Raw genomic sequence first — 13638 nt, 5'->3', positions numbered from 1 at the left:
TAATACCTAAGAATATCAGTGAAGAATGAAGCAAAGAAAGAGCCACAGAACAATATCATTAATGATATCAATCCCAAACATTTAAATTATATCCTAGCAGAAAGATTAAAGCAATTTATACCCCAAAAGGATATTATCATCAAGTTGAATTTAGAGCTGTGAGGCAAAGATGGTTCAACATTAGGAAAATGGATCACAGGAAAAACAGTAACACCCAAACCACAAGTTTATCTCAAAAGGAAGGGAAAATCTTTGACAAAACACAATACTCATTTATGCTTTAAAAAAACCTCATACAGTATAGACTTTTTAATATGATGAAAATTATCTACCTAAAACTAAAAGCAAGCACTATATATACAATGGAGAAAACAAAGTTTTCCCACTGAATACTGGAGTAAATAAAGATGCCTCTTACCCCATTATTATTTAATACAGTTGTAAAAATGCCAGAAACAGCAGTAATACAAAAGAAATAAACAACATAAAGATAAAGAAAACCAAACTTTCCCTGTTGACAAAATCAAGAGTATTTCTATATAAAAACAACAAAATCAAGGAGGCAGTAATAAGGTGAAGTACCATTCAAAATAACTAGAAAATAAAGAAAAAATATTTGGGAATCAATCTACCAAAACTTACTTAATAGTTGTATAGATTCATTTACAAAAAGTTCTTCAACTTCCTTTCTTTTCAATCTTTTCTTAACCCTCTGAAGTCTGGCTTCATCATGATTAAAAAACTCTCTCCAAAGTTACAATCCCTTAATTGTCAAAACTAGCAACCTTTTTAATCAATCCTCATTCTCTCTGCAGGTTTTGACACTGCTGATCACTCTATTCTCCTTAATACTCTTTTTTCCCCCTGATTGTTCAAACACTACTCTCCTGGTTCTCCTACCTCTCTGACTGCTCCATCTTCTTTCAGGTCACATCAGCTAACCTTGTCTGTGTCTGGCCCAATCTTCTTCTCTGCTCCGTTGTCACTTGGTGATCTCATCAATTCTCATGGATTTAATTAGCATCTCTATGCTAACGATTCTTAAATCCATGGTCTTGTATCTCTAACTGCCATGGTGACATGTTGACATGTTGAACTGAGTTATCTCATATACATTTTATACTCAACATGTCCAAAACTGCCCTCATTATCTTTTCTCCCAAAGTATCCACTCTTAAAATCCATGTTATTAACACTATCCAGGATTCCTGGCTCAAGATCCTGGTGTCATAGTAGACTCTTCTCTCTCATGCCACAAATCCAATCTGTTGCCAAATCTTGTGAATTTTACTTTCATAGCATCTCCCAAATACACCCTCCTTCCTTCTTTCCATTGACACTGTTACCACCGTGTATAGGCCTTCATCACCTCACACTTGGACTATTTCAATAGCTAGTTACTTATTGGTTCCCCTACACAAGTCTCTCCCTATTTCCATTCTCCATCTAGCTGCCAAAAGCAACTTTCCTAAAAGTGCTGGTCTGACCACATGTCACAAATACACACACACACACACACACACACACACTCTCTCTCTCTCTCTCTCTCTCTCTCTCTCTCAACTCCAAAGGATCTCTATCACCTCAAGGATCACATCTGAAAACCTCTCTACTATTCAAACTCCTTCAAAACCTCCTTATTTTTTTATTCTTCTTATACCTTACTATTTCCAATTTATCCTGTATGTAGTTGTTTGCATGTTATCTCTTCCATTAGCCTATGAGTTCCTTGAGAGCACGGATTATTTTTTACTTTTCTTTGATTCCCCAGAATTTTGCACATTGCTTTGTATACTGAAGGCAGTTAATAAATGTTTGCCTTACTAATGTGTCATCAATGGGAACATATGTCACTAATATTGAAATTTCTACACTAATACATAATGTACAGCATGGACCTTGGAAGAAACACAAAAATAATTACATCATATTCCCCTAAATTCTGGAAAGGGGAAATGTACTGTGTACAAAGATCACACTAAGAATTATTGTGAATGAAGCTACAGAGCTTAAGAGGTGCCACACTTTAAGACACTTGGAAGGGCTGTCACATAAACTGAATCAACCATAGTAACTTTCTCCGGTTTCATTCAGTAGCACATGAGTAGGAACAAAGGCAGTAGATAGTAGGAATGATCCAAGACTGAGGGCAAGACTGGCAATAGGATAAATGGGCAAGTGACTTGAGAGAAGAAAACCATGTAGAGTTAAAATGGTTCACCAAGGGGTCAAGATGAGGAAGGGAAAAGAGTATAGCCAGTGCAAGGGTGAAGCCCTTGGAAAGAGCTGAGGCAGTAAGGATGAAGAACAGTGAAATTACTCCATCTCCCTCTCTCCACCTGTCCTCCAGTCTCTGATGAGGTATTCCTTCTGCATGCCAACCTCCTTTCTTTTCTGGCTGATTCTCTCTAGGGTATGTTCTTTAATAAATTCAAAAATGCCCTTTCTCAGCCAAACTCCTACAAAACTTACATAAACTGGAGCCAACTAAGCAAGAAGCAGGAAAACAATTCATACAATAGTTGCAACACTGTAAAAGAAAACAACTTTGAGATTTAAGAACTCTGATCAATGCAATTACCAATCATGACTCCAGAAGACTGATGATGAATCAAGCTTCTCACTTCTTGGTAGAGAAGTACAAAATGATAGGGATTTCCCAATGAAATAAACATGTGGGTTTAATAATTTGCTTAATTATGCTTATTTGTTACAAGGAAGGGTTTTGATTGGGGGTAGTGAAGAGTTATGGAAGGTAGAGGGGAAGTAGTACTAGTGATGCCAAAAATAAATGAATTGAAAAAAGTGCATCAAACATTTAAAATATATTTAGAAGGAAAAGGAAGCTCAGATAAATACAGTAGAGTTAGTACTAATTAGTTAAACTTCAATATGTACTATTAAAAAAGATACACATAATTGAGTTCCAGTTTCATTAACAATCCTTTTTCTGCTCTTCTTTGTATATGAAAATGTTCACATTTGTTGATATTTCTCAAATTCAGAAGAAAAAAACAAAGTAATAAAATCTATGTTCTTTGCCTCCACTTGCATCCTTCTCCCATCATTCAACTGAGAAGAGCCTCTCCCAAGTTACCAGTGATGTCCTAATTGCCAGATCTGATGGTGCTTTCTTAATTTTCACCCTTCCTTACTATACTGTGGTACTGCTGATTACTTTTTTCCTAGATAACTCTCTTCTCTGCTATTTTCTTACACTACAGTCCCTCTTCTGGTTCTCCTCCAACCTAACTTCTGCTTCTCAATTTTCTTTGCTGCCTCGTCATCTGTACCACACCCCACCCTAGTGACTAACTGTGGATATACCTCAAGGCTCTGTCCTGAGCACCTCCAACCCCCTATTCCCCTTGTTAAGGTGGACATGGCCACTGATACTGAGAGCATGGAAAAGAAGGCAGAAGATCACTGGACCTATGTGCCCTGACACTGTACCCAGCAGCCACACCCTATAGGTCACTTGGCTGTTCCAGCTGCCATGAATCTTAACTCTTCCATGTGTTGTCTTCAATAGAATGTGAGTTCCTCAAGGGTAGGAACTTTCTCATTTTTTTCATTTGTATCTCCATAACCTAACACAGTGCTTAGCACCAAAGCAAACAAAAAACCAAACAAAACCCACTAATTAATAAAGGCTTTTTTCATTCCTTCAATTACATTCATTCATCCATATATCCACTCCCAGGTGCTCTACTGAACTCCAGTCTTGCATCATCAACTGGCTTTTGGATATTTAAAACCAGATATCCTAGAGGCAGCTCAAACTCAATTATGTTCAAAACCAGAACTCATCCTTTCCCCTCAAACCCACCTCTCTTCTGAAATCCCCTATTACCTGAGAGTATCACCATTCTTCTAGGCTCCCAGATGTTTCACTTTTCATTTTCTCTTACTCCTTACTAGGAGTCCATAAATCCAATCAGTTACTTAATCTTGCAATACGTTCCTCTACAATTTCTCTCCCATACACCCATCCCCTTCTGTCTACTTATTCAGTCACCACCTTAATTCTTAAAGTCCTAATCACTTCTCCTCTGGACTACTGCAGTGGCCCCCTAATTGGTCTTTCTGTTGTCCAAGCTCCATCTAGCAAGAGATTTTCTAAGCAGAGATCCAATTATGTCAGTACCCTAACTCAATAAACTGAACTGACTCCCTAAAACTTGGCCCATTTATCTTTCCATACTCACTATATGTTACTCTCCTTGCTGCCCTCTGTGATCCAGACAAACTGGCCTTCTCTCTCTTCCCACACATACCACTCCAACTCCCATTATAGTGCCTTTCTATTAGCCAATCAAGATGCCTGGAATGCATGCTTTTCACACTCTGGCCTCACAGAATAACTCTCTTCCTTTGTAAAATGCAGCTCAAGCACTACCTTCTCCAGGAAGCTTTTCCTCATCTCTTCCCAATTGTCACTGCCCTTTCTCCATAACTACCTAGTATCTATCCACTTTATGTTTATTTTGTCCCTATTCTCTATGTACACAAGTACACACATGCACCCCAAAATAAAAATGAAAACAAAAGAAAAAATCACATACATAGACACACTGCCTCTCCCAATAGAATGTAAGCACTTTCATGACAGGGACTTCCCCCCCACCCCCGTTTCTTGTTCTCTATGTTGTTGTTGTTCACTAGTTTCAATCATGTCCAGCTCTTTGTGGCTCTATTTGGGGGTTTCTTGGCAAAGATACTGGACTGGTTTGCCATTTCCTTCTCCAGCTCATTTGACAGATGAAGAAACAGAGGCAAAGAAGGTTAAGTGACTTGCCCAGGGTCACACAGTCAGTAAGCATTTGAGGCTGCATTTGAACTCTGATCTTCCTCACCCGACTCCAGGCCTAGCACTCTATGCACTGTGCAACCTAGCTACCCCATGTTTTTATACCCATACCCTAACACAACACTCTAGTCCTTCCTTAATGACATTTGTTATGGCTATGAATAACTGTGATCTGAAGATGGACAAACACAAACTAATCTGTATTCCTTTCTTTCAATCTCAATTTTTGGAGTACAGAGGAAATTTTCAAATGAAGTAGAGCAACAGCAGATTCCCCATAGAGGCGACCTCTTCGAACCATTACAATTGTTAGTATCTTGGATATAGTTAGCCCTAGTGATAAACTGATAACTTACTACAAGCTTACTCTTGTTGGAAAAGAAAAGATAAAGCTCAGTAAATATTCGGCCTTAAAAATATATTATTATAAAATAGTAATTATATTATGTAACAGAAATGACCAAATTCATTAACAGCTAACCAGTATTATAAAAATACTAATTACTTATAAAGGATCTGCATGAGAATTTTTGAGCTACTTTCAACTATGGAACATATCCTGAATGGTCCTACTTCCATATATTAATTCAACAAACATTTAGTCAAATCAGTAAGCACTTATGAAGCACTTACTATGTGCTAGGCACTATGCTAAGCATAGGGGCTGCAAAGAAAGGCAAAAGGATAGTCTCTGTCCTCAAGAAGCTAATGGGGAAGACAATATGTAAATCAGGGCTGTCGGACTTTAGGTTTTTATCGAAACAATAGACAATATATTTTGATTTGCCATTTTAGCGAGAGCTCTGCGGCAGCTTAGCTTCGTCGACTAAAGCATTTACGTAAATTTCTATGCTTGTAGGCGGGTCACATAAATCCTGCATTTTGGACAGCCCTGATGTAAATAATTAGGTACATGCAAGATATGGACAGAGTAAGTGGAATGTGATCCCAAAGGGCATGGCAGAAGCAGCAAGAGGGGGCAGGAAAGACCTCCTAGAATAGGTGGTATTTGAGGGGTTTCTTGAAAGTAGTCAGGGAAACAATAGGTGAAGGGTCAGAGCTTCCCAAGCTTGATCGACAAAGGCAAAGAAGATAGAGACCAGAGTTTAAGGAACTATAAGTAGGGCAATGTTCCCAGAATTCAGACTAAGATCTAAAGAGGACCAAAAAGAGGCCCATTAAGACTTCAAACAGTACCTGTCCTCAAGAAGTGCTTACATTCTAATGAGGAAGACTACCCCATTCATGTCAACCCTTTTGTGTATGTGTTTATACCTGTAAAATCACTTCCTACTGTTCTACTTCCTATGATTCAGCACCAAAAAAGAATGCTAACAAATTTTCAACTTTTCCAAAGGCTTTCACGGTATTTTGATAGGTCTAGACATATCTGACATGCAGTTAGATTTTGATGCCTTTCATTATAATGGCATTATGCTGTTGTTTCTTGTTTTTGATCCATTTGCATCAGGAGTTGAAAGAATATGTCTTGTAGAGTACGGATATTAGTTTTTAAGTGACAAAGTGAATACTTTGGATGAGTCAGGATGTTATCAAAAAAGACTTCATAATTTGACAACATGACAACTAAATCTCCAACGTGCTTCTTATGTGAATCTTCTGCATTACACTCCTTGCCCTTGCTGCACATATGCACTTTTTCTGATAGACATGGAAAATTTTTATGATCATATCAAAGAATTTAGTGAAGGTGAGTTACTAACTCTCTATACCTTAATTTGCATAAAAGCTACATGTACACTATAAGAAATGCTTTTCAATTTTTTCAAATAAAAATTTGTTACAATTTAAGGATACAACCTAGGATACTGCAGTTAGTTGTTCTTTCTTTTTAGGTACTCAATTATTGTTCCATGGAGAGATGAGGGAGAGAGACAGAGAGAGAGAACAACCATGAGTCTCCAAAACAAACTGTAGAGGAGGAAAAGGTCAATTTTCACCTTTTACTTAATTATTCACTTATAATGTAAACATGAAGTCATTCCCTCATCACTATTTCTGAATGTTTAGTAGTTCTAGTTTCATGGGTAAGCACTGGTGAAATTATAATTCATGCTATCCACACCTCTAGAGAGGTGCCTTTCTTTGCATCCCCTATGGATATGGAGTTCAAAGTGAAGTATAATTGTCTCACTTTATTTTTTTTGTAATTTTTTTAAAAATATGGCTGACACGAAAATGATTTGCATGATGTCACATGTATAAATGATGTATCAGTGGGAGGGAGTGAATATGGAACTCAAAATTTAAGTAGAATGTCAAAAATAAATAACAAAGGGAGGCACCCCCCCCCCATACATACTCACAAGGTCATCACAATAAGCAGCTTTCCCAGCCCAAGGTGGTGGTCAGTGGACGGTGGGACAGGGGCTGGTCAGGAGCGGCTCCATGGAGCACTCCAGCACAGAACTGCATCCAAGAACAAGAGGAGGAGATCACGTACTCCCAGACCCAGATAGAATAAGGACAGATACCAACTGGCAGCTTTGCTGCCTACCATCCAGTTCAAGGGTCACAGATACAGAGCAGACTAACGAGAGGACCTGCACCTGTGGTGGCATTCAGTGTAGGAAAGCTCTGGAGGTTATACTGAAATGTCAAGCAACAGTGGTATAGTTCTGAAGTCTGGAGAAGAAAAACCAGGACACGACCACCAGACGCAAGGGGAGCCTATAGTTCTAGCACCCTGAACCAACAAAACATCACAAATGGCTGTCAGTGGCTGATCTAGTCTATTGTTGCTAGAACCCAAACCCAGGTAAGGAATATGCAGAGACAAGGGGCACTTAAATCAGACTTCGCTCTGGATTAAACCACTTTGGAGATGAATGCTTGTAGGTCCTCAGCCTGAGATCCTAGAAAAATAAAACATTGAAAAACCTAAGAAAGCAGCAACAGGAGCAGCTGAAACCTTCCCTCCAAAAGTGCGTAGAGCCTGGCTCTAAGATCAAGTCCAAAGTCAGACAGCAGGCTGGAAGAATGAGCAAACAAAAAAAGTCTCAACATAAAAAGTTCTTATGGTGACAGGGGTGCTCAAGACATACCTAGAAGAAGAAAACTACACCAGAACAAACAAAGGCTAAAATAAAAATACAGCTTGGGTAAAAATTCAATAAGAATTCCTGGCAAAGATGAAGCAGGCTTTAAAAAAAGAGAGAGTTGAAAATGTTTTGTCATTAAACAAGAGCACTGAAGGAAAAAAATTTAAACACTAGAAGAAAGAAGTGGAAATGAAATTAACGCCTTGGAAAACAAGGCCCAAAACCCTGTCCCAAGCAACAAGATCCCTCAAAATTAGAGGAAAGAATAGATAGAACCAATGATTCCATGAGACAAATAACATTAAAACCAAAACAGAAAATGTAAAGTATCTCATAATAAAAACAAAAAATTAAGAATTTAAGAAAACAGAAAATATTTGAGAATTATCCAACTACTTGAGCATCATGACCAAACAAGAACCTAGCCACCATATTTTAAGAAATCTTAAAAGAAAAAATAGAGAGAATCCACTGGTCAGCTTCTGAAAAAAAAAAACCCAAAAGGAAAACTTCTGGGAACATTACAAAGTACTAAGTTTCCAAGTCAAATAAAAAATATTGCAAGCAACCGAAAAAGAAAAGATTCAAATACTAAGGAGTCCAGTCCTACACATGATTTAGAAACCACTGCTAGCAAGGAGTAGAGAACTTGGAATACCATCTTCCAGAAGGCAAAGGATATGGGCTCAAGAATAACTTACCCAGCCAATCTGAGCATATTCATAAAGGGGGAAAATGCATCTTTGATGAAATAGAGGACTTTCAAGCATCACTGCTGAAAAGACCAGAACTATATAAAAACTCTTCAATTTAAACACAGGCATAAAAAAAATGTGAAAAGGTTAACAAGGACAATGATAAAGAACTAAACGAGGATTAATTGCTTATATACATGTGTCCTCACTGAGGTCATTGTCTTTGTTCAGTCAAGTCTGACTCTTCATGACCCCACAGAATGCCAGTGCTGTCCATGGGGTTTTCTTAAGATACTATAGTGGTTTGCCATTTCCTTTGCCAATGGATTAAGGCGAACAGAAGTTAAATGATGGGCCCAGAGTCACACTGCTATTAAGTATGGTCACATTTGAGCTCAGGTCTTTCCCATTAAAAACGAGGATTTTATTGGCAAAGATACTGGAATGGTTTGCCATTTCCTCTCCAGTTCATTTTACAGAACAGGAACTGAGGCAAACAAGATTAAGTGACTTACCCAGGGTCACACAGCTACTAAGTGTCTGAGGCCGGATTTGAACTCATGAAGATAAGTCTTCCTGATCCCAAGACCAGTGTTCTATCCACCGCACCACCTAGCTGTCCATTAAGGGTCATTAAGAGAATCTAATTAGACAGCAGGGCTGGGAGTAATTCTGTATGTCCTGATAATCTTAAGAGAAGAAGGGGAAGAGAGGGGAAGAGGAACACATGTGGTAGGGGTGGGGGGAAAGCAGGAATGGAGGGGAGGAAAGGAAGGTTAGAGAAAAATATCCTACATAAGCAGGGTATACAGGTAGATATCTATACAAACAAGGGGGAGTTGGCTGGGGAAGTGGATGACACTTCAACCTCACTGTTAACTGGTCAAAGACAAGAATGCACACACACATACACATGTATACACACACACACAGAGTTGTGTACAAAAATACATCTCACTCAACAGAGAAATGGGAGAAGAGAATAAATGGGAAAGTAGTTTAAGGGACGGGTAACCATCTTAAGCAAAATAAACTCTAAGGATGTACAAAAATATTTATAGCTCTTTTTGAGGAGGCAAAAAATGGGAATCCAGTGTGCGCACATAAATTGAGGAATGGATGAACAAGTTAGGTTATATAAATCTGACAGAATATTTCATGCTATAAGAAATGATGAAAGATATGGTTTCAGAGAAACCTGGGGAGACTTATATGAAGTGATACAGAGCAGAGTGAACAGAACCAGGACAACATGTAACAGCAACATGTAAAAGACAAACAACTTTGAAAGTATTAGGAGCTCAGTGTAATCATCAGCTATGATTCCTGAGAACCAACAATGAAAAGATGCTCCTCATCTTCCAGAGAGAGAGGTGAAGGAAACAGAATGCAAAATAAGAAACACAAACACACACACATACCTGTGTCACATATATATACACATACATATCTGTGTATTGCTTAGTTTTGCTTAACTATACATGTTTTTAAGAGCAGCATTGTTTTTCTTCAATTTCTCAAATGGAGGGGAGGGGGCTAGGTTAACAAGAGACAAAAGCTGACTTTTGCTAATTTTAAAAAATAATAATTTAAAAAAGACAACGCAGATGGAAAATGAAATGAACATATAACGGAATAGGAGAAGAGAGGGCTAGATTGCTTTTGGAAAACTGTGCAGTGCCTTTAATGACCCTAATCCATTCCCTAAGACAAAATCACTTTGATACTAATACTTACTACATGGTTGTGAGTAACAGAACACCAGATGTTCTAAAAAATTAAAAATTGTAAGTCCCTAAGAGAACATGGAGTCCCATGTTAACAACTAAGCATAGCATATGAGTGGCATAAAGGATGTCAGCAGAGAAAAGAAGGACAGGAAAAGGAGGTGGAGCTAGTCATGTAAATGAAATCAAGAGATAATAGCTTGCATGACCCACTGGTACCCACAGATCTAGAGTAAGACCTTCACTGCACCTGAATGAACCCTCTCTGAATGGTCTATGGCAGAAGAGGCGAGAGGTAGGCAAAGAAAGAAGGAATTGTGAGCTATGATCTGCATCATAGGAGGGAGTACCAACATGATGAAATAATAGATCAAAATACTTAAATGTAATTTTTACCTAGTCAAGGAAATTAGGTAGCCCTTTCTTGTGGATATGTTCTTTTAACATTTCAGTAACAATTAAAATAAGACTATCAAGAGAGTTCAAATGTTTCACAACATACAAAGAACAAAAAATATATGCTGTCATAAGTTATACAGTTTCAAAATGAGCAAATATATCTCTCAGAGTTTGGTTAACTCTGAACAAAATCGTTAAGCACATCATTTGCATTTTACAATAACATTTGGTGTATTGTATGCTTTTATATATTATATTCTCTCACCCTCATGAAGCTTAGAGACCTAAACACCTACAGTGAGAACTCAAATGCCTTTTAAATGAATATAAGCTGAAGGTTGTCAATGAAACTGGTCAAGGGATCCTTTAACCAGATGTGGCCTCTTCCAAGATGAAAAGAGCCCATACCCACTTAGATGAGGTGACAAAATTCCCATTACACATACTAATCCAGAACTGGACATATTCTAAAAGGGAAGGACAATGCTTTCCTGTATTGTGTTGCTTTTAAAATAAGTAACCATAGTACTTATTGTATAAAAGGAACAAAAAAAGAAAAAAGGTCCTTTTATTTAGAGCTGAATAATTTCAAACTCATAAACCCCAGTTTTATTGGAGCTACTTTCTAGATCACATGAAATAGCAAGACACTACTTTATTCACAGTACTACAGAGGAACACTTGTTTCACTGGAAATGCATTAATGGGCCTGATTCTACTAAAGTAAACTGCTAACTTTTAAAAAGATATAATAATATTTTTTATGGACCAGGAGCAAGTTACTAATTTTAGGAAACTTCCTTTTAAAAACTCACTACATAATAACTGCAGGCCTGAAAGATCAATTGCAAAAACAACAATAACAGAAAGCAGACAGGTTATTCTCCTTTTAACAGCAGGAGTAATCAAACAAAGGAAAATTTGTTTATACGTGCTCAATATCTCTCTACAACTACATCCATTTACAGGAAGAAATGTCAGATTTCAACTTAGAAAAAACAAAACAAAAGAAAACAAAAAGTTTCAAGAAGCATATATGTCATTAATTACTTTAAGTGTATATTACTATCTTTTCACAGAAGAATCTTAGTTTTATTTCATTTGAAAACTGTGTAAAACAGAAGCCTTAAAAATACAATTCAAAAAAATCTGCAACTCAAAATCTTATAAAAATGAATGCTACAAACTATCTTTACATGTAACTGGAAAAAATAAAATACTATTAAGTGGGGGAGGGGAAGAAAAAAAATACAATTCAAGGAGAGTTTGAAGATTATCTAAATTTAACTCTGCTTTTTATTACCTGAAAGTTAACATCTTCTTTCTTAAATATTAGTGCCCGAACTTCATCAGGATCTCCATTAAATATAGCTTGAACCAGTGATGGCTAAAATATAAAAGAAAAGGGGTATAAAAAAATCATCTTTGGCTTTATAAAACATTTCTGCTTCCAATAAATTTCTAAGTCAAGAGTAACAATAAATAGCATAGAATGATTCCTCTGTTCCCACTTCACTAATAACTAAAAACCAGTATCTAGCAGCAATCTGTATGAATTTTGTTACATTTTCCTTGCAAACTGCACAAATGATCACTATCACCTTTGACTAGGAAAGATCACAAATACAGTTTAGCCACAACAAAATAATGTATCAAGCCAGATAAATTTGAATTTTTAAGACTATTAATTTTACCAATGAGTTCTCACTAGAGAAACTAGAGGATCTAAAATACATAGGCCCAGCCATTTCACTCAAGTAGTTCCCACACAATCCGGGGGCCCATTAAAACAAGGCCTCCTTGAAAAAATGTTGCTTAGAAGTTGAGAACTAAAGTTTTACCACTGATACAGCATAAGAGTTCATGATCTAGAAATTTACAAAAATTATTCAGTTCCCCTGTTCTTAGACCAAGTACAGTATGTCTGATGGCATGATTAACACACACAAACACGTGTAAGTCTAAATATAAGTTTCCTAATCAACAGCATAAGTATCTGTGATAGGATATCATGTTCTTCTACTAAGCAGAGAAAAAGCAGTTGACAACAGCTTTTAAAACAAGCCTAAAGATAACACAGTACAAGATAAAGTTGTACATGTAAACAATGTACAAGCTATTACAGTAAAGGCCAGGCCTGCGATACTAGTAACAGTCAGTCTCTCCTAAAACAGGCAGAACTCCCAATTCTTACTTGATACCTCAATTTCATAAACTACAGACCAAACATGGAAAGAAAGGAAAAGAAAAGGAAGCAAAAGATAAAATACATGCTTATATCCACTAGGGTACAGGCAGTCTACAGCCAGACTGAAATTATTTTATAAACATAAGGTTAATTTTTCTTTTCAAGGCTGAAAATATGCAGCCATTCTCCTATCTGAAAGGTTTTTTCATCCTCCAAGAATATCAGAAACATATTCACTTTGCATTGTGACATGGTACACATAACTGCAAACTGAAAACACAAATGCCTAAAAAGTCTATTTTTAAAAAGCAAAAAAAAAAAAAAAAAATCACTCATACTACACCAGAATACAAAAATACTCAAGAGACTATCACATCTTACCAATACATTTCCAGAAGCTGGAGATGGAAGGAATTTATTTTCCTGAGGCAATTTGGAAACAAACGGTGGAGATTCATCTTCTATCTCCTCCAAAACAACAATACACACCCGACTCATTCGTTTAAAACACTCAGTTTCAAACTATATGGCAAAAGTTACAATCAGTATAGCACAAGGAGTATGTCTTCCTCTTCTGTACACACTTGCGAACATTCTGTGTACTACAGCTGGCATTTAAAAGTTAATTTTAAACTTCAGTTTTTCCAGTGGTGATTGACCCCCACAGCTTTGAAGCATCTCTAAAATTGCCAAGTCCTATTATTCTGTTCAAAGTCACTGGTTCTTAACTACATAAATTATTGGTAAAACTCAAAAC

At 37.0% G+C, this 13638-nt stretch overlaps 1 protein-coding gene across 1 annotated transcript in view; it reads right to left on the bottom strand.

Annotated features, from left to right (window-relative positions):
• The window catches only part of ANKRD28 (ankyrin repeat domain 28), a 139164-nt gene extending 125785 nt beyond the window's left edge, over positions 1 to 13379 (bottom strand). Inside the window, exons 1-2 of the mRNA XM_036759306.1 lie at positions 13233 to 13379; positions 11997 to 12080 (exon numbers count right to left, since the gene is read on the bottom strand). Coding sequence (XP_036615201.1) covers positions 11997 to 12080; positions 13233 to 13379 — 231 coding nt within the window. The remainder of the gene's footprint in view (positions 1 to 11996; positions 12081 to 13232) is intronic.
• Positions 13380 to 13638: the final 259 nt, after the last annotated feature.

The sequence above is a fragment of the Trichosurus vulpecula genome, chromosome 5, assembly GCF_011100635.1.
Source record: "Trichosurus vulpecula isolate mTriVul1 chromosome 5, mTriVul1.pri, whole genome shotgun sequence".
Lineage (NCBI taxonomy): Eukaryota > Metazoa > Chordata > Mammalia > Diprotodontia > Phalangeridae > Trichosurus > Trichosurus vulpecula.
The sequence above is the reverse complement of the archived record's forward strand: the minus strand, read 5'-3'. Positions and strand labels throughout refer to the sequence as shown.